At 41.1% G+C, this 22,499-nt stretch overlaps 1 protein-coding gene across 4 annotated transcripts in view; it reads right to left on the bottom strand.

Moving 5' to 3' along the window:
* Nucleotides 1-22,499, bottom strand: part of SCAI (suppressor of cancer cell invasion) — a 189,634-nt gene that overhangs the window by 16,023 nt on the left and 151,112 nt on the right. For 2 of the 4 annotated variants that reach the window (XR_001439881.3, XR_013405589.1), the window contains 4 exons: nucleotides 5,639-5,711; nucleotides 4,778-4,920; nucleotides 1,269-1,442; nucleotides 968-1,068 (listed from right to left, as the gene is read on the bottom strand). Coding sequence is in view for 2 of the 4 variants with exons in the window: in XM_015116845.3 (XP_014972331.3) it covers nucleotides 968-1,068; nucleotides 1,269-1,442; nucleotides 5,639-5,711 (348 nt within the window). In the remaining 2 variants the exon portion in view is untranslated. The remainder of the gene's footprint in view (nucleotides 1-967; nucleotides 1,069-1,268; nucleotides 1,443-4,777; nucleotides 4,921-5,638; nucleotides 5,712-22,499) is intronic. The other 2 variants (XM_015116845.3, XM_015116846.3) reach the window with 1 other exon arrangement.

The following is a 22,499-nucleotide window of genomic DNA, read 5'->3' as shown; positions in this document are numbered from 1 at the left end:
TGAAGAAAAGTGAAGGATTTAAAAAAAAATTCAGGGCCGGGTGCAGTGGCTCACGCCAATAATCTCAGCGCTTTGGAAAGCCAAGGCGGGTGGATCACCTGAGGTCAGGAGATCGAGACCAGCCTGGCCAACATGGTGAAACTCTGTCTCTACTAAAAATACAAAAAATTAGCTAGGTGTAGTGGTGGGCGCCTATAATCCCAGCTACTACCTGGGAGGCTGAGCCAGGAGAATTGCTTGAACCTGAGAGGCAGACGTTGCAGTGAGCTGAGATCGGGTCACTGCACTCTAGCCTGGGCAACACGAGTGAAACTCCATCTTTAAATAAATAAATAAATACAATTCAGGATGTGAGTTTCATTTGAGAGGGAGATAGGATCAGGGAGGTATTGAAAATGTTCTACTTTTATTTTTTTTATTTTTTGAGATGGAGTTTCACTCTTATCGTCCAGGCTGGAGTGCGATGGTGCAATCTCTGCTCACTGCAACCTCAGCCTCCTGGGTTCAAGCAATTCTCCTGCCTCAGCCTCCAGAGTAGCTGGGATTACAGGTGCATGCCACTATACCTGGCTAATTTTTTTATTTTTAGTAGAGAAGGGGTTTCAGCATGTTGGCCAGGCTGGTCTCCAACTCACGACCTCATGTTCCATCAGCCTCGACCTCCCAAAGTGCTGGGATTACAGGCAGGAGCCACCAAGCCCAACCAGAAAATGTTCTACTTTTAAACAAAGGATAGGTACTCAGATGTGCCTTAATATTGTCAATCTTTATACTTTATATATTCATTTGTGAATACATATTTTTTTACTTAACAGACCAGTGTGAAAGTACATTTGTAAATATCATTTTGAATTTGTCCAAAATAATATTATTTTATTATAATCTTATTTTATACAGGTAAAATATAATACATGTTCTTAAATACCTAAAATGATAAAATTCATCTTTAATAATGTTCTTTGCCTACCCGAAAAATCTTGTGCATCCTCATGGTGGCTGAACAAAAGATAAATCTTGTGAGGAGCAAGCGAAGAAATTCATCTCCAAAAAACTGGAGAAATGCCTGATCTGCAAAGAGGAGAAAAGTGACAGTAAAAAGATGCTTAAATGGAAATTGTGTTTCAAAGGGGAAGGAAACTTCAGGAAAGCCTTCTCAACTTTCCTGCCTGGGACACATACCTTTAAAAATTCAAACAATTTAAAGTAAGTAACCATTTTAAGCCATTATAGTACATTCTGTTAAATGTGCAGTTAGATTAGGAGGGTACCTATTGAACGTGAATGAGTCAGTAGCTGGGCAATATCACGGTTGATTTTCCGAAGATATTCTTGACACTTTTCCCAAAGGCCTCTGCGCATGCTTGACAATCCAGAGACAAATAGGAAGGCCATTAGAGGATTGTTCAAAAAGAGAGTGAAGAGGCTACCTCGCTGAGATTGATCTGTAATAACAAACATGTTATATATATAGATAATAGTTTTGCAAAAAATAAGAGATACATATGAGGAACATTTTAATATACTGATAATATATAAAACTAAAGCTATCTCATTAAATCATAATTCAACAAAGCAGATTCTTCATGAAACTACAAAAATGTTGGTATGTTGCTTTCTGCTGAATAAACTTAAAAGCCTAGCAAACTTAAGAGAAATGGAAAACAAACATATTTCTTACCATTTTTTGCCCTCAATTAACAAATTTCATCCAAATATGGCAAGTGTTGGATGATGGGTTATCTGTGATAGAATTCTCTGATGAGTGTTAGAAATGCCGGTCTTTTTCATTCTCCTCTGAGTTGCCCTCTCTGAGTTGCTCTTTCCCTTCCTATCCCTTAAATATGAGTAGTTTCTTTCTTTGGCCCCATACATTGCTGACTGCTCTTACTCCCATGATTTTAGTTACCATTTATATGCCTATGAATTTATAATTCTCTATCAGCAGCCTAACAGGTCTGGCACCGCTCTGTCCTGCGGTAGATACTCAAAATGTGACTAGATGAGTAAATACACACTGGATTTCAAAGCTTTAGTACAAAACGTCATTGTTAACACTAATTTCACCTGTTTCTTTTTACTGTTTTTTATGTAGGTACTAGAAAATTTAATGACTCACACTCTATTTCTTTTAAGTACTGCTGCTCTAGGCTACTCTATTCAACCTAACTCTCAAAGGCACCTCAAACTCAACAGGTCAACAACTCATAGTAAATTATTTCCCCTTTTGTTCTCTACAAATATGCTTCTCATCAAGTATTGTCATTTCTACCAGCATCTCAGCCAGAAACCACGAAGTCTATTCCTGCCTTCCTTCCCCACACCTAGTCCATCACAAAGTCCTACTGGTTCTATGGGCTTAGTATCTTTGCAGTCGGCTACTAGTCATTGTGCTATCTCCAGCCATCTCCCTGTTTTCATCCATGCCCCTCCCCAGTTCATTCTCCAGGAGGTTAACTGAATGCTCTTTCATGCTACTCTTCTGTTTAAATCTTTTGACAGTACAAGTTGAGTATCCCTTATCCAAAATGCTTGGGGCCAGAAGTGTTTTGGATTTTGGATTTTTTGGGATTTAGAATATTTGCATATACATAATGAGATGTCCTGGGGACAGGTCCCAAGTCTAAACACGAAGTTTATTCATGTTTAATATGTACCGTATACACATAACCTAAAGGTAACTTTATAGAATATTTTAATTAATTTTGTACATGAAACAAACTTTGTACTAAGTACTGATACGTGGAATTTTTCACTTTCAGTGTTGTGTTGATACTCAAACTTTTGAATTTTGGAGCATTTCAGATTTTAGGATTAAGGATGCTCAACCTGTATCCCATTGTCTTCCACTTAAATTACTTAACAAATCTTAGAAGTTCTTTCATAATTCAATCACACAATCTCAAACTCTACCCTTTAGCTAGAAGGAATGACTAATTTCTCTATGTACTCGGCCAGGGGTGGTGGCTCACACCTGTAATTCCAGCACTTTGGGAGGCCAAGGTGGGCGGACCACTTGAGGTCAAGCGTTCGAGGCCAGCCTGGCCAACATGGCGAAACCCTGTCTCCAGTAAAAATACAAAAGTAGACCAGGCACGGTGGCTCACGCCTGTAATCCCAGCACTTTGGGAGGCCAAGGCAGGCGGATCACGAGGTCAGGAGTTTGAGACCAGCCTGGCCAACATAGTGAAAACCCGTCTCTACTAAAAATACAACAAAATTAGCTGGGAGTGGTGGTGAGTGCCTGTAATCCCAGCTACTTGGGAGGCTGAGGCAAGGAGAATCGCTTGAACTTGGGAGGCAGAGGTTGCAGTGAGCCGAGATTGTGCCACTGCATCTAGCCTGGGGGACAGGGCAAGACTCCATCTCAAAAAATAAAATAAATTTCTCTACGTGCTCCCTAAGCTGTCTTATCTCATGGCCACAGCACCTGCAAATTCTCAGCTGGAACACTCTTGCTCAGTCATTTCCCACCCCCATCTAGTTCTCCATGTTCTTAACGTCCACGTTAGACATTATCTCATACCCTTCCCTCGTCTTCAGTGTGCTGCTAGTCAGGAGTTCCTCATCCATTAGCATGCATCCTCCTGTGAATCACTTATAATAACTGCCCATCAGGCTGTCTCTGTCTGCCACAGGACATTTGGCTCTGTGAAGAATGTAACTGTGCTTGTCAGGTCACAGTGCTATCTCCAGTGCCTAGCACAGTACCTGATAATAAATGTTGAATAGCACTGGGAGGCCAAGGCAGGCAGATCTCTTGAGCCCAGGAGTTTGAGACCAGCCTAGGCAACATGGCGAGACCCAGTCCCTACAAAAAAAATACAAAAATTAGCTGGGTGTGGCAGTGTGTACCTGTAGTCCCAGCTATTTGGGAGGCTGAAGTGGGAGGATCACCTAGCCCAGGAGGTAGAGGCTGAAGTGAGCTGTGATCACACAACTGCACTTCAGCCTGAGTGACAGAGTGAGACCCTGTCTCCAAAAAAAAAAAAAAAAAAAAGTTGAATAAATGAAGTAACTCTTGGCTAATGAGAGAACTAAAGGCTTTAGATCTCGAAAGTGCTTACTGATCAGCTAGTTTTGCACCCACGTGGAGGGCCCTCCCCTTTTGCAGAGGTGAGTAGCAATAATACCTATGGATAAATCCAAAACATTTCTCACAAAAGAATTTTGAATCTGCTTTTGTAATTGAACAATTAATTTAAGGTGTTAGAGGTCTAAGCTTTGTAGCATAAAGATAAGAAACTGGGTCAAAATGTGTTAAGGACATGTATTACAACTAAGCATAATCATAATAATGAGAGCACATATTGAGTAGTTACTACATACCCAACATTATTCTATGAGGTAGATACTATTATTATTTCCATTTGATAGATGAAGAAACTGAGGCACAGAATGGCTGAATAATTTCCCAAGGTCACACAGCGAGTAAGTGGCTGAGTCGGGATTCAAATTCAGTCAGTTTGCCTCCAAAGTCTGTGTTTTTCTCTTCTATACAATGAAGTCTTTCAGACCAAATAATCTTGGTATTAACCCATTTGACCATGTAAATTTAAAAACTACGTAATGATAGGACAGAATGATAGCAGAAAGTACTGTTGAGTAACTGAAAGAGATTACATTCCTCCAGAAATGATAAGAAACAGGATAACAAAATCTTCAAAGCAGGAGAATTTTACCGTTGTTTGAAGGTAAGTTCTATCCCTTAGTAATTTACTTTTGGATACATGAAGTTAATATTTCTACATGTTTTTCCCTGTTAAACAGCAGAACTTACCTTAAAACAACGGTGAAAGCCTCCAGCTTCTCTCAGGCATTCAAATGCTGACCATCACTTCCTGTGTCAAACTATGTCAGCAGACAGGACTTCTGGCTGGGAAGTAGCAGTAAAATGCCATCTCCCACAGAGAGACATCAGCACTATTCACAGTTAGGGAGATAGTGAAACAGTGACAAGTACTGCTAAAACAGTGTTACGGTTGTTTAGTATTTTACCTACTAAATGACTGGGAGTTAGAATTAGATTTTATGTGTCACTAATTAAAGACAAACTATTAAGGACAAAAAGTCTTTCGATTCTCAGCCATTTAAGAAATGGCCAAAACACTAACCTGTCTCTCTGGCAGACTTAAAAGAGGTTCTTTTATTTTAAAATTACAACAAGGCAAAAATGTGAATAAAAGAAACACTTTAAGTTGTGCCAGTTACGTTATCCTAACTCTGAGGCATAGACTGAGAAGTTTCCTAGACCAGCAATCTTATAGTCTTAAAAGATGCCTTGGATCTTTTAAAACATGCCTGCAAAGATATAGGAAGACCATGCTATACGGATATGACCAGCAAACAAACACCTGTAAAACAAATTTTAAAATTTACAAATCATGAGTTCCCCATCAGCAAGGAACAAAACCACTTCTTTCTCAGGGATGAATTATCTCAAGGCCTAATGGTAGCACATTAAGGGATCCTGGTTGTTGGCAAGGCTTCTGGGTATATTTCAGAGCGACACCTGCCACATTAAACATCATAAATTCACATACGATCATTATGGGAGGAAAAAACAAAGATCAGTACTATTCAAAATGTAGATAGTGTTTATTTGCAACCTATGGCTGTAACAGGCAATGAGGGTACATACCTTGTAAAGCTTTTGGATATGCTGTAGGAGAAAGCAAGCAGACTAGTGGTTGTCCAAACAAGTTTGTGAAATTCTGTAATATATAAGAATTTAAAACTTGCATTAAAGATTTGATAGTTATTTAGTAATTTTCCAAAGTATATCTTTAGTGAATAGATTGGGCCCTTAAACTCATAAATAGATGCAGAAACATCAACAACAGCTAAGGAGACTGCCATTCATATATAAGTACCATGCATGATAGGCTTTTTTTTTTTTTTTTTTTTGAGAAGGAGTCTCGCTCTATTGCCTAGGCTGGAGTGTAGTGGCACGATCTCTGCTCACTGCAAGCTCCGCCTCCCAGGTTCACCCCATTCTCCTGCCTCAGCCTCCTGAGTAGCTGGGACTACAGGCGCCCACCACCGTGCCCGGCTAATTTTTTGTATTTCTAGTAGAGACGGGGTTTCACCGTGTTAGCCAGGATGGTCTCGATCTCCTGACCTCATGATCCGCCCGCCTCGGCCTCCCAAAGTGCTGGGATTACAGGCGTGAGCCACCGCGCCCGGCCCATAATAGGCTTTCTTAAAGGCTCTCAATCGAAATAGTTTAGTGAGTGAACTATTGATTTTTTTAAACACAATGCATAAACATGATTGTACTTTTGCAAGGAGAAGTCATCTGGCTGTATACCAAGAGGCCACTCCATCGAGCAACACACATTGGTATCTATAAAGGTGAACTTTCCAAGATCCAGGATCTGGCTTTCAGCTCCAAAACCTGATTCCTGGTGTCATCTCTTATTGTGGGTCATAATAACTGCTCTCATGGAATGACGTAAAGACCAGAATGTCAATGTGTGATTTACAGTAACAAGCTGATACTAAAACTAAAGCACTCTGCATAATCATATCCTTTTCCTGAAGGTATATCTACAAGGGAAGTAAAATCATAAGCTGTGTGGTAAAGCAACAAGAAAAATAAAACTCCCAGGAGTGAACTTAGTAAGAAATAAAAACTCAAACAACAAAAAAAATTTTTTAAATACTCCTGAATGATAAAATGAAGACTTGAACAAATGTGAAGACATACCATGTTCTTTTTTTTTGAGTCTCGCTCTTGTCGCCCAGGCTGGAGTGCAATGGCACGATCTCAGCTCACTGTAACCTCCACCTCCCTGGTTCAAGCAATTCTCCTGCCTCAGCCTCCCCAGTAGCTAGGACTACAGGTGCATGCCACCACATTTGGCTAATTTTTAGATTTTTAGTAGAGACAGAACTTCGCCATGTTGCCCAGGCTGGTCTTAAACTCATGAGCTCAAGCGATCCACCCACCTCAGTCAGCCTCCCAAAGTGCTGGGATTACAGGCATGAGCCACCATGCCCAGCCAAGACATACTATGTTCTCAAAGATAAAACAATTCTAAAATGTCATTACACTAACGTATTAAAATTTAAACCAACCTCAATAAAAATAGTCACAGACTTTTTTTCCTACAACTGAAAAAAGTAATTGTAAAGTTCATATGGAGAAATTGGATTACCCAAGAGAACTCTGAAAAACAGCAGAGGGGGAACTAGACTCATCAGATATTGAAACATACTTTACACCTCAGTAAGGCCAGGCACAGTGGCTCACGCCTATAATCCCAGCTCTTTGGGAGGTGGGAGAATCACTTGAGCCCAGGAGTTTGAGACCAGCCTGGGCAAAATAGTGAGACCCCGACTCTACAAAGAATAGAAAAATTAGCCAAATGTGGTAATACATGCTTGCAGTCCCAGCTGCTTGGGAGGTTGAGGTGAGAGGGTCACTTGAGCCAGGGAGGTCAAGGCTACAACGAGCTATGATTGTGCCACTGCACACCACCCTGGACAACAGAGCGAGACCCTGTCTCAAAACAAAAAACAAAACAAAAGAAAAACCTCAGTAATTAAAGTGGTGCTGGTATAAGAGTAGGCAGAAAATCAATGGAACAGAATGAAAAGTCCAGAATTAGACTCCAAAACATTCAGGACTTATGTATACATGACAATAATGACACCTCAGATTGGCTGGAAAAACTGAATAGCCATATGAAAGAAAGTTGGCTCCATACTTCACACCATACATTAGGACACATTCCAAATATATCAAAAATGTAAATGTAAAAAATTAAACAATAAAAGTGGTGAAAGAAAACATAGTAATTATTTTTTTGACCTAGACTTTCCTGTTATGATTAACTATGATTGATAAACCTAGTTACATAAAAATCAAAAGCTTATGAATGGTAAAACATAGCATAAACAAAATCAAAAGTCAAATAATGAACTAAAGAAAATATCTGGAACTCACATTACAAAGGATTAATCTCATAATATTGAAAGAGCCTCTCAGCCAGGCACATTGGCTCACACCTGTAATCCCAGGACTTTGGGAGGCCAAGGTGGGCAGATCACCTGAGGTCAGGAGTGGAGACCAGCCTGGCCAACATGATGAAACCCTGTTTCCACTAAAAACGTAAAAATTAGCCGGGCGTGGTAGTGCATGTCTGTAATTCCAGCTACTTGGGAAGCTGAGGCAGGAGAGTCACTTGAACCCGGGAGGTGGTGGCTGCAGGGAGCCAAGATCACACCACTGCACTCCAGCCTGGGTTATAGAGCAAGACTCTATCTCAAAAAAAAAAAAAAAAAATTCCATTTTTAACCTATCAGTTTAGCAAAATTTCTAAAAGTTTGAGAATATACACTGTTGGCAAGAATGTGGGGAAATACACATATGTAGGTGACAGGAGTATACATTGGTATGAACACTTCAGGAGACAATTTAATTTGGCAGCATCTATTACACTCAAATGCATATATCATTAATGCAGAAATTCCCAAACTAGAAATTTTCCCTACAGATACACTATGCAACCAATAAAATTACGTAAGTATTAAGTTATTCCTCGAAGCCTTGTTAGTAATAGTGAAGGAATGGAAATAACACAACCAAATGACCAGCAATACAGGATTGGTATAATAAATTATGCTACAATAATACAATGGAATAAGCAGTAGCTATAAAAAAGAATGAAGAAGTTCTTTATGAACAGGTATGAAAGGCCTCCAACACTTTTTTTCTTTTTTTTTTTTGAAACAGAGTTTCACTCTGTCACCCAGGCTAGAGTGCAACCTCCACCTCTCGGCTCACGGCAACCTCCGCTGCCCAAGTGATTCTTGTGCCCCAGCCTCCTGAGTAGCTAGGATTACAGGAGAATGTCATTGTGCCTGGCTAAGTTTTGTGTTTTTAGTAGAGACGGGGTTTCGCCATATTGACCAGGCTGGTCTTGAACTCCTGACCTCAAGTGATCAGCCCATCTTCAGCCTCCCAAAGTGCTAGGATTACAAGTGTGAGCCACCAGGCCCAGCCTCAATACTTCTTATTAAATGAAAAAAGATATGGTGCAATGTGGTATAAGATGTTACTACTATTTACATAACTAAGAAAACTAAAGACTATTTGTTGACTGGGCATGGTGTCTCATGCCTGTAATCCCAGCACTTTGGGAGGCCAAGGGCAGGCAGATCACTTGAGGTCAGGAGTTCGAGACCAACCTGGCCAACATGGTGAAACCTCGTCTCTACTAAAAATACAAAAATTAGCTGGGCGTGGTGGTGTGTGCTTGTAATCCCAGCTACTAGGGAGGCTGAGGCAGGAGAACTGCTGGAACCCAGGAGGTGGAGGTTGCAGTGAGCCAAGATCATACTACTGTACCCTAGCCTGGGCAACAGAGTGAGACTCCATCTCAAAAAAAAAAAAAAAAAAAAAAAGACTATTTGTTTTAGTTTGTATATCCATTTACAATTTCATTCTAAAAGGATAAGAAACAGGTAACAGTGACTATCTATAGGAGAGATAGGAACTTAGCACATTGGGACTAAGTGGCAGGAAGAGATTTCACAATATGCCTTCTTGGAATTTTTGATTCTGTGACTTTGTGAATGTTATACCAGTACTAAAAATATTAAGCAAATAATTCAGATAAATTAGAAGTATCTTGTAATCCAAACACAAAGGGAGTAAATTGAATGATTCTTTTGATAAGACAGATTGAGGCAATTTCTGCACTCCAGATCCCTAAAGATAGCCATATCGCTTTTCCTCCTGGATAGGGCTAAAATGGACATTGCTATTATTTTTTTCTCAAGGTCTCCTTTTTCTTTGTACACCTTGCTAAACAACTTCTCTCCTGACTTTTTTTTTTTTTTTTTTCTTCAATAATACTGTGCAGAGAAGAGTTAGCAAAGCAAGCCAGACTGCCATCCTTCGGAAGCTTTGCTTATTGGGTTGGCCCCTGGCTGGCTTCTGGGAACTTAGTTTTGGTGACAATTCCTACCATTAGCAGAACTGATAAAGAGTGGCTCGCTCTCCCTAGAATGTGCAAACAAGATGGTTTATACTGAACACCTGCCTGTCTTCTGGGAGTCAAGCATTTTGTTAAGAGTCAGGCAGAGAATGCCCACAAGATCAGTTCCCAATAAAAACCCTGGTTACTGAGTTCCTAATAAGCTTCCCTGGTAGGTAATATTTAATCCATGCTGTCACAACTTGTTGGTTGGGCAATTAAGTGTATCCTGTGTGACTCCGCTGGAAGAGGGTCCCTGGAAGTTTGTACTTGGTTTTCTCCAAACTCACCCCACATATCTTTTTCTTTTGCTCATTTTGCTCTGTATTCTTTTACTGTATTAAATCTTAGCAGTGAGTATGACTATATGCCGAGTCCTGTGAGTCTTCCTAGGAAATCACTGAACCTGGGAATCACCTTGGAGACCTCTGACACAAATACACGAATACCTTCTATCAGATTATAATTAAATTTTAGGCCTGAGAAATAGTTTAAGGTGCTTTACATGTGACTTTACTCTGTTCTGATCTAATAAGAAAAATTATAGCAAATATATACAAATGAATAAATTTTAACCAGACATAGCTCATTATAAAGTTGCTATTGAGTTTTGTATGTTTGTCCTATATCTAACCAACCACTGTGATGAATTTATATTCATATTAGTAACTTTTCTGTGATTCCTCTTGATTTTCTAAATATAAAATCACACCATCTGCAACTAGTGATTTTCATCTCATTCTTTCCAATATTTACTGTTTTGTGTCCTCTTTTACTAATCTGAACCACTTTTGTTACTGTTTTATTTGGGGAATGTTATGAATTTCTAGTTGGGACAAAAGTAATACTGTATCATAATGATAGTAACAGGCATTCTCTTTTTCTTGCTTATTTTAATTAAACATACTTTTAGTGTTTCTCTAAGTACAAAGTTGGCTATTTAATACAGAAGCTCTTCATCATAGGTTCAAGTGCTTTAGTTAAGAACAGGCAATGAGTTTTATTAGATTTTACTAAATGACTGTTACGAAAGCATGTGATTGTCTTATTTATACTATCAACATAGTTTATAGTATGAATTTTTTTTTTTTTTTTTTTTTTGAGTCAGGGTCTTGCTCTGTAACCTAGGCAGGAGTACAGTGGTGTGATCATAGCTCACTGCAGTGTTTATCTTCTGAACTCAAGCAATCCTCCTGCCCCAGCCTCCTAAGTAGCGAGCATTGCACAGACATGGCACCACATTCAACTAGTTTTTCATTTTATAGATGGGGTCTTGCTATATTGCTCAGGCTGGTCTTGAACTCTTGGCCTCTAGAGTTCCTAATCCTCGTGCCTCATGCTCCCAAAGTGCTGGGATTACAGACACGAGACACCGCACCTGGCCTGATTTTCCCATACCTAACTTTCATGCATGATTCAGATAAACTCTTTTGATAGATGATTCTATTAATAAGCCTATTGGCTAGTATTTTATTTAAATTCTTCTACTCTATATCGATAAACTAAGTTGGGGTAAAGTTTTCTTTCGTGTGTGCTTATTTTGTCTGGAAACAGTATCATTGTGATAAGAATTCCTATCATTTACTGAGTGCTATTTTCCAGAAACTACTAGGCTTCATAGATCCTAATCTGCAATCACAACAATCTCGTGAGATCAGCATTCACAACTTATTTTCTAGAGAAGGAAAAAATAGCTCAGAAAAGATCAAAGACGTGACCAAAGCCATACAAGTATTTTGTGGCCTATTACAGAATGAATTGGATAGTGCTGATCTTTTTCATTGCCCTAAATTGTATATCTGACTCTCAAAGTTTCAAAGTATTATTGGGCCGGGCACAGTGGCTCATGCCTGTAATCCCAGCATTTTGGGAGGCCGAGGGGGGTGGATCACCTGAGATCAGGAGTTCGAGACCAGCCTGGCCAACATGGTGAAATCTCATCTCTACTAAAAAAAAAAAAAAAAAAAAAAGTAGCCAGGCGTGGTGAAACGCACCTGTAATCCCAGCTATTTGGGAGGCTAAGGCAGAAGACTCACTTGAACCCAGAAGGCAGAGGTTGCAGTGAGCTGAGATCACGTCACTGCATCCCAGCCTGGGAAACAGAGTGATACTCTGTCTCAAAAAAAAAAAAAATATTGGTAATCCCAGAAGGGCTAGAGGCCTTTCTTGTGGGGAAAAGGATATAATTTTGATAACTTTCTTCTATTTCTAGCCAGTGATAGGGCTTTTCAGACTTCTTTCATATAGCCATTCAATCTTTTGCCTAGGAAATTATTTCTTTAACTGAGGTTTAAAATGTGTTCACTAGCTGGGCATGGTGGCTCATAATCCCAGCACTTTGGAAGACCAAGGTGGGAGAATCGCTTACCGCAAGGAGCTCAAGACCAGCCTAGACAACAAGGAAGACCCTATCTCTACACAAAATTTAAAAATTAGCCAGGTGTGGTGGCATGTTTCTGTAGTCCTAGTACTCAGGAGGCTGAGGCAGGAGAGGATCGCTTGAGCCCAGGAGTTTGAGGCTGCAGTGAGCTATGATTGTACCACTGCACTCCATGCACTCCAGCCTGGGTGACAGAATGAAAACCTGTCTCTTAAAAAAAAAAAAAAAAAAAGCATTTGCTTAAAACAGTATATAATATTCTTTTTAAAGATCTCTTATTCTCTTCTTCAACAAATACTCATGGACCTAAGGAGTAGACACTGCTACAGGTGCTAGAGATACAAGAGTAAACAAAACAGAAAAAACTCTATCTTCTGGAGCTGACATTTATGTATGTATGTTTTTATTTTTATTTTTTGAGATGATGTCTCACTCTGTCACCCAGGCTGGAGGGCAGTGGAGATCTCAGCTCACTGCAACCTCCACCTCCCAGGTTCAAGCAACTCTCCCTGCCTCAGCCTCCCTACTAGCTGGGATTACAGGCATGTGCCACTACACCCGGCTAATTATTGTATTTTTAGTAGAGATGGGGTTTCACCATGTTGGTCAGGCTGGTCTTGAACTCCTGACCTCAGGCAATCCACCTGCCTCAGCATCCCAAAGTGCTGGGATTACAGGTGTGAGCCACCATGCCTGCCCTGGAGCTCACAGTTGGATGGGGGATGGAGAAATGGTAGCTTGTGACCCACAGTAAACTAACCAACTAAATAAGTTATATAATATAGAAGGTGACAAGTGCTATATATGGAAGCATAGCACATAGTTAATAGCACAGGTTTCACAGTCCATTGTCTTACATTCCAACTTGGCCACCCACTATCTGTGTGATCTTGGGCAAATTTAACCTTTATCTGTGCCTTGGTTTTCTTATCAGTAAAATGAGAACAATAAAAGCAACACATTGTATTGTGCAGGAATTAAATGTATACACATAAAGTGCTTAGAATAGTGCATGCTACTAGTCACTATGGAGAAGTTAACTGTTACGATTATTAAGAAAAATAAAGTAAGAAAGGTGGATAAGGAGTACTGGGGAGGCATCTAATTTTAAGTAGGACAATTAGGGAAGGCCTTATAAAAGGTGTTATTTGCTCAAACACCTAAAGAATAATGTAGGTATCTTTGGAAGAGGATTGAAGGCAGAGGGAAAAGAATGTACAGATCTAGGGCAGATGACTGCCTGATATGTTTCAAGAACAGCAAGGGGGTCAGTGTGGTTGAGGAGAACTCAGCAATCAGGGGCCTGGGAAGAGAGAAGATCAGAGATGTTTTTGGAAGGCTGGGGAGGGAAGGGTATGTGTGAGCAGAAAAAATAAAGCCTTTCTTGTGAGTGAGATGACAGGCCATTGGTGATTTTGAGTAGAAAGGTGGCATATCTGTCTTATAGGCACACGTATAGGAGAGCGAGGAAGGAGGAAGGCTCGTTGGAAGGCTACTGCAATAATTCAGGTGAATGATGATGGTGGTATGAGCCAGGATGAGGCAGAGGAGGTAACAGGATCTTGGATATACATATTAGAGTCAACAAGATTTCCTGAACTCGATCTTGGATGGCAGAGGAGGAGGAGTCAAGTATGAAATCAAGGATTCTGGCTGGGGCAACAACAATAGTATAGTAGCCATGAACTAAAATGGGGAAAGCTGTATATGGAGGAGCCTAGGAATTCCGTCTTGGGCATGTTCAGTTTGCCAACTCTACCAACTAAATTACAACTAAAGATGTGGAGTAGGTAGATAATATTCAAATTGAGTTTGAGAGAGAGGTCTGGCCTGGAAGTTGTCAATGCAGAAACAGCAAAGCCATAAAATCAGCTAAGAACATCAAGAAGTCAGCTGTAGGTAGAAAAGAACAAGGACTGAACTCTAGGACGCTTCACTAATTAAGGGCAGAGAGATACAGAAAAACCTGTAGAGGAGACTGAGAGGACACACAGATTCCAGAACTCTTGTCCTGAATCAATCTAGCAACTTGAATTTGGGTTTTGAAGATCTCATCTGGAAAAGGGGACAAATATCACAGCTCAGCATCTGTCCAAGATGAGAATCTAACAGAAAACTCGCCCTGCATTAAACTGGAATCCTAAAGGCTACAGCCTTTAAATTGGAATCGTAAAAGGTTACACCCTTTAACCTGGAATCCTAAAGGGCTATACTGTCAGTATAAGGATTAACGAAAACCAAACTCGACACTTCCTCTCCCCTCCATGATCACTCCACATGGGACTGCAAAAAATTTTTTATTGATGCTGAGCAGAAAACAAAAGAAAACAAAAATTAGTTAATGAGGGCTGTCAGTGTAAGCCAGCCCTCATGCATAGTTGCAGCCCAAATTTCTATCATCTACGTGATCCGAAACTATTAGTGCCTCCGGGTGTCTGGCATAAACCAATGCAGACCCTCTCAGCATAAAGGTATCCTAATCCTAGGGCTCTATGAACTTCATACAAGTAATTTTTAAGGATAATAAGAAACATAGTCAAAAATAATCAAGCATACAGGGGCGCAAAAACAGCAAAGGGTATCTCAAACAGCAAAATCGGATTTCACATAGAAAATCCGATTTCAGCTGGGTGCGGTGGCTCACACCTGTAATCCCAGAACTTTGGGAGGCAGAGGCGGGTGGGTCACCTGAGGTTGGGAGTTTGAGGCCACCCTGACCAACATGGAGAAACCCCGTCTCTACTAAAAATACAAAATTAGCCAGGCGTGGTGGCACATGCCTGTAATCCTAGCTACTTGGGAGGCTGAGGCAGGAGAACTGCTTGAACCTGGGAGGCGGAGGTTGTAGTAAGCCGAGATCACGCCACTGTACTCCAGCCTGGGCAACAAGAGTGAAACTCTGTCTCAATTAAAAAAAAAAAAAGAAAAAAGAAGAAATTCTGATTTCATGTATGATTATAGAAAATATAATATAGATAACAAATAGTAAGTATGCTTATTAAGTTTGAAGAAATAAATACACTTGAAAATAAGAAACTATAAAAAGGGCAATGGAGCGGCTGGGCGCAGTGGCTCATGCCTGTAATCCCAGTACTTTGGGAGGCCACGGCAGGTGGATCACAAGGTCAGGAGATAGAGACCATCCTGGCTAACATGGTGAAACCCCGTCTCTACTAAAAACACCAAACATTAGCCAGGCTTGGTGGCCCCCACCTATAGTCCTAGTTACCCAGGAGGCTGAGGCAGGAGACTCGCTTGAACCCCGGAGGTGGAAGTTGCAGTGAGCCGAGATCGTGCCACTGCACTCCAGCCTGGGCATCAGATCGAGACTCCGTCTCAAAAAATAAAATAAAATAAAATAAAAAACAGCAATGGAATACTTAAAAAAGAATGACATATAATTTCTAGACATGAAAAATACCATAACCAACAAAAAAACTCAATAGATGGGTCTGAGAGCAAGTTACACACAGCTGAAGAGAGAATTTTGAACTAAGAGCTAGATCAGAAGCAACTATACAAAGCTCAACCAAAGAAACAAAATGATGGAAAATACAGACAGAAGAGAGGTTAAGAAATGTGGAAGACACAGTGTGAATGTCTACTACACATATTTAATCGGAGCTCCAGAAGGTGAGGAGAGAGAAGCTTAGATACCATCAATATGTGAAGAGAAAATGAGAATTTCCCAGCAGTAACAAAAAACTCCAACCTACCACCTCAAGAAGTCCAACAGATTCCAACAGATGAAGCCAAACCTAGATATATCACCATATAACTGCAGGACACCAAAAACAAAAAGAAGGTCTTTCAAAGCAGCAAGAAAGAAATGGAATGAGAGTGAGGCTGACTGGCAGAAGAGCTCTTACATAACTGAATCCTGTTGTGAATGTCTTAAGAAACTGATTGCTGTAGACATCAGTCAAATACTTTAGGATGAGGCTGTTTAGATAAATACTCCTGTTTTGACACATCTGTAAGTCATTTTCACAGGCAGGCATCCAGCTAGCTCTGCCATAAATACTTCAATGTGCAAAAGGATTTTCTTCTTCCAGGGGAAAAAAGAAAAAGTAGTATTGCCCAAAATGACTGAGGGTGTTTTATTTTTTGAGATGGAGTCTCCCTCTGTCGTCTAGGCTGGAGTGCAGGGGTGCAATCTTGGCTCACTGACTCCCAAGTTTAAGCGATTCTCCTGCCTCAGTCTCCTGAGTAGCTGCGATTACAGGCATGTGCCACCACGCCCGGCTAATTTTTGTAGTTTTAGTAGAGATGGGGTTTCACCATATTGGTCAGGCTGGTCTCGAACTCCTGACCTTGTGATCCACCCGCCTCGGCCTCCCAGAGTGCTGGGATTACATGTGTGGCCACTGTGCCTGGACGGCTTTTTTTTTTTTTAATTTTAAACTCCTACTAAGTACTACATTACCACAGATAAGGCCAATCAACTTGCTTAGTTTACCCCTACTGGCAAGCTAAGACCCAAAATATGGGCCATACTTGTTAAACAAATCCTGGTATTTCAGTCACAATATTCCTCTAACATGAGGCTCAGACAAGCCTGAAAAGCTACATTTTTCCTATGTGGGAAAGAGCATGGGCACTGGAATGAGAAAGACTGGTGTTGGAAATATTAGACAAGATCCTGAACCTCAGAGGCAGTTTCCTCAAGTACAAAATAAGGACAATAGCACCCTCATTTCATCATTCAACATGCACTGATTAAGACTCTTTTGGCCAGGTGTGGTGGCTCACACCTGTAATCCCAGCACTTTGGGAGGCCAAGGTGAGTGGATCACTTGAGGTAGGGAATTTTAGACCAGCCTGGCCAAAACAGTGAAACCCTGTCTCTACTAAAAACTACAAAAATTAGCCGGGCATAGTGGCACACGCCTGTAGTCCCAGCTACTTGGGAGGTTAAGGCAGGAGAACCACTTGAACCCCGGAGACAGAGGTTGTAGTGAGCCGAGATCATGCCACTGTACTCCAGCCTGGGTAACGGAGCAAGACTCCGTCTAAAAAAAAAGACTCTTTTAAGTGTGAGGCACTGGGTAAGGATACATGTTTCTATAAACACACACACACACACGCTTCAGGGAAAACATGGCATCATGCTGGTCACTCGACCTTCATATTCCAGGCAGAATAGTGGCATCTTCTCTGATATATATGACCAGGCCATGAAGGAAGACCTAAAGATACTGGCATTAGGGATTACCCAACTATAAGGTCCAGCTCAGTTGGAACCAGTCCCAGAGTTCAGTTGGAACCACCACTCAGAGCTTCTGATCAGTTTGCTAGGCTCCAAACTTAAATATGAGCAAACAAGCGGGGATTATGATACTCTCAGGAAAGTCTCTAATGAGAAAGACAGAGGCAAAAACAAGCAGAAACAAATGAACAAAGAGGAAGCAGATATGAGGCAGGGAGAAATTTTAAATGATCACTGATATTCTCAAAGGAAAGTGAGATATTTCAACCATGATTTAAAAAAAAAGAACCCAAGATAATTATATATATATGTGCATATGTATGTGTTACATAAACACACATGCATCTATTTCTATATATATGAAAAGAAAATACAGAGACAAATGAAAAATCTCAATAAAAGGTTTAGAAGATAAAGATGAGGGGATTTCCTAAAGAAAAAATGTATTAAGGAGCAAAGGACAGACAAAAAATGAGAGACAACTAGACCAGAATGTCCAATAACGAAAAAAGTTCTTAAAAGACAGAATAGGAAAAAAAAATGCAGAGAGAAAATCAATGGACTAACTCTAGAAAATGAGCAGTTTCCAGACTGAAATAATTCACCAAGTACATGTCAAGCACCATAGTTAAAAGTAAACCCAGACCAGCCAGGCGCAGTGGCTTACACCTGTAATCCCAGAACTTTGGGAGGCTGAGGCGGGTGAATCACGAGGTCAGGAGTTCAAGACCAGCCTGGCCAAAATGGTGAAACCCCATCTCTATTAAAAAACACAAAATTACCTAGGTGTGGTAGCGCATGCCTGTAATCCCAGCTGCTTGGGAGGCTGAGGCAGGAGAATCGCCTGAACTTGGGAAGTGGAGGTTGCAGAGAGTCAAGATCCTGCCACTGCACTCCAGCCTGGGTAACAAGAGCGAAACTCTGTCTTAAAAAAAAAAAAAAGTAAACTCGAACCAGGACACAATATTGAGAAACTGAAAAATCACTAAAGAGAAAGAGAAGATTCTATATGTTTCCAGACACTGAAAACGTGTTGCGTAAAAAAAGAAAACAGAATTAGAATGCTTCATGCTTCTTACGAAATACTGGGCTGGGCGCCACGGCTCAGGCTGAGCGTGGTGGCTCACACCTGTAATCCTAGCACTTTGGGAGGCCCAGGCAGGCATTCAAGACCAGCCTGGCCAACATGGTGAAATCCCATCTCTATTAAAAATACAAAAAAATTAGCCAGGTGTGTTGGTGTGCACCTGTAATCCCACCTACTCAGGAGGTTGAAAGAAGAGAATCACTTGAACCTGGGAGGCAGAGGCTGCAGTGAGCCGAGATCATATCACTGCACTCTAGCCTGGGTGACAGAATGAGACTGCATCTCAAAAAAAAAAAAAAAAAAAAAAAAGGCTAGGCACGATGGCTCACACCTATAATTCCAGCACTTTGGGAGGCCAAGGTGGGTGAATCATCTGAATTCAAGACCAGCCTGACCAACATGGGGAAACCCTGTTTCTATTCAAAATACAAAATTAGCCAGGTGTGGTGGTGTGCACCTGTAATCCAAGCTACTCAGGAGGCTAAGGCAGGAGAATGGCCTGAACTTGGGGAGCAGAGGTTACAATGAGCCAAGATGGCGCCATTGCACTCCAGCCTGGGCAACAAGAGTGAAACTCCATCTCAAAAAAAGAAAAAAAAGAAATACTGGAAGCTAGGCTGGGAGCGGTGGTTCACGTCTATAATTCTAGCACTCTGGGATGCCAAGGCAGGTGGATCACCGGAGGTCAGGAGTTCAAGACCAGCCTGGGCAACATAGTGAAACCCCCCACTCTACTGAAAACACAAAAATCAGCCAGGTGTGGTGGCACGTGCTTCTAATCCCAGCTACTTGAGAGGCTGAGGCAGGAGAATCGCTTGAACCCGGGAGGCAGAGGTTGCAGTGAGCTGAATCGCGCCACTGCACTCCAGCCTGGGTGACAGAGTGAACCTCCCACTAAAACAAAACAAAACAAAAAAAATTATCTGTCAAAATTATCTATAGTATGGATAAAATGATGGAAAGGGTAGAAATGTGAGTTGGAGACAGAAAGAGGAAAGACAGCTAAATTTCTCTTTCATAGTGGGAAATCAGTATGTAACACCTAAAACTGAAGAATCAAGAATTATCAATGCCAATATATTATTTAGAAAAAGAGTGGTTAGGGGAGAGAAGGAAGGAAAAAGAAAAATGGTGTTTAAATAACCAAATAGCCAAAAATTATTTAAAGAGTGGCCTCTGGGAAGAGGCAAATAGGGGTTGCAACAAAAAGTGGGAGACTGCTGTTTTTAGTAGCAAAATCTGGAGGGATTTTTGAGTGAGTAGTTCTCACCATGGCAGCACAACAGAGCTAGTCTTAATAAATACTGTAGCTGAGACCCACCCCAAGTGAAGTGATCATAATCACACGAGGTGGGTGGGGCCCAGCTACAAGTGGTTCGAAAAGGGCTCTAAAGGTTTCTGATGCACAGAAATAGTTGAGAAATACAACTTTAAACTATATGCATGAGTTACTTCATAAACACTAACAAGTGGCCGGGCGTAGTGGCTCACGCCTGTAATCCCAGAACTTTGGGAGGCTGATGAGGGCAGATCACCTGAGGTCAGGAGTTCGAGACAAGCCTGACCAACATGGGGAAATCCCATCTCTACTAAAAATACAAAATTAACCAGGCATGGTGGCACGTGCCTGTAATCCCAGCTACTCGGGAGGCTGAGGCAGGAGAATCACTTGAACCCAGGAAGCAGAGGTTGCAGTGAGCCGGGATTCTAGCCTGGGTGACAGAGCGAAACTCCATCTCAAAAAAAAAAAAAAATTAACGCGTAGTATTTAAATGAAGAAATGTACATGAAAACATCCATACCTATATAAAACATATATAGCAAAGTAAATACTCCAGAAATAATATATCAGTTACCCAGTTCTCTTTTTTCACTAAAAACTTGCAGGCCAGCACAGTGGCTCATGCCCGTAATCCCAGCACTTTGGGAGGCTAAGGTGGGTAGATCACGAGGTCAGGAGTTCAAGACCAGCCTGACCAACATAGTGAAACCTTGTCTCTACTAAAAATACAAAAATTAGCAGGGTATGCTGGTGCTTGCCTGCAGTCCCAGCTACTTGGGAGGCTAAGGCAGGAGAATCGCTTGAACCCAGGAGGCAGAGGTTTCAGTGAGCCAAGATTGCGCCACTGCACTCGAGCCTGGGCAACAGAGCAAGACTCTGTCTCAAAACAAACAAACAAACAAACAAACACACACACACAAAAAAAAAACTTGCAAAGTGGTAGCTTAAGACTTTACAATGCTTAATTTCATTTCATCTAATTAATTAACTTCTTAGAGATATGGTGTTGCTCTCTCACTCAGGCTGGAGTGCAGTGGCGCAATCACAGCTCACTGCATCCTCGAACTCCTGGGCTCAAGAGATCCTCCCACCTCAGCTTCCTGAAGTAGCTGGGACTACAGGCTCACAAAAACATGCCTGGCTAATTTTTAAATTTTAAAAATAGATTTGGGGTCTTGCTATCTTGCCCAGCTTTGTCTCAAATTGCTGGTTCAAGGGATCCTCTTGTCTTGGCCTCCCAAAGTGCTGGGATTACAGGTGTGAGCCACAGCGCCCAGCCTACAAATGTTTTTGTGGGAAAAATAAATATGAGACACCTTCATATGCTACTAAAGAGAACTACATGCTTAAATTAAATGTAGTAAGTAATATTAATTTCTAAAAAGACTAAAATTGGTCTGTGCCATGGTCTGATTTGCCTACTGCATATGGGGTTCTTTTTTTTTTTTTTTTTTGAGACAGAATCTCACTCTGTCTCAAATACTGCAATGGCACGATCTCGGCTCACTGAAACCCCCATCTCCTGGGTTCAAGCGATTTTCCTGCCTCAGCCTCCCAAGTAGCTGGGACTACAGGCACGTGCCACCCCGTCCGGCTAATTTTTAAATTTCCAGTAAAGACGGGATTTCACCATGTTGGCCAGGCTGGTTTTGAACTCCTGACCCCAAGTGATCTGCCTGCCTCAGCCTTCCAAAGTGCTGGCGTTACAGGCGGAAGCCACTGCGCACCCAGCCTCCTTTTTCATTTCTGAAGATTGGTATGTTCTGGACCATTTATTTCTTTAGAGGAGTGACACTGCCAGTGCCATCAAAAGCAAATAACAACAAAAGAAAACTCGCTATTATTCCACGGCTGTCCTGTGCATCACAATATTAAAATCTAAAATTAAGCCATGATGCATTAATTGAGTAAATACATTTCCAATTATACACAATGGTATCTTTAAAAGTCGGCATCCAACATTCATCCTAAATCTAAATAGTCCCCTGGAAATAGCAGGCACATACAATGAATGGTATTCCTGAGAAGTGGTATCCAAGAATGCCCAATTAAATTGGGAGAAACTAATGGATTGCTAAAGTACTCTCGATGATGTTAGATCATGTTAAACAATACACTGGACCCAGTGCAAAAACACATTCTGTCACATCACCAAACTGCTGCAACAGATTCATTTTTATTGACAAAGACAGAGTACTTCTTTTGAATTCTGTGAAGACACAAAATGCCTGGACTCCTCTGGCTTTATAAGTTTAATTAGGGTGGCCAATAAATCTTTTCATTCAGCAGCCTCCCACATTCTTCCATTTCCCACAAAAACAAAACACACATACAATTTAAGAAAGTACACTGCTGGTCAGGCACAGTGGAACACACTTGTAATCCCAACACTTTGGGAGACTGAGGCGGGTGGATCACCTGAGGTCAGGAGTTCGAGACCAGCCTGACCAACATGGAGAAACCCTGTCTCTACTGAAAATACAAAAAATTAGCCAGGCATAGTGGTGCAAGCCTGTAATCCCAATTACTTGGAAGGCTGAGGCAGAAGAATCGCTTGA

The sequence above is a fragment of the Macaca mulatta genome, chromosome 15, assembly GCF_049350105.2.
Source record: "Macaca mulatta isolate MMU2019108-1 chromosome 15, T2T-MMU8v2.0, whole genome shotgun sequence".
In the NCBI taxonomy this organism is placed as follows: domain Eukaryota; kingdom Metazoa; phylum Chordata; class Mammalia; order Primates; family Cercopithecidae; genus Macaca; species Macaca mulatta.
The sequence above is the reverse complement of the archived record's forward strand: the minus strand, read 5'-3'. Positions and strand labels throughout refer to the sequence as shown.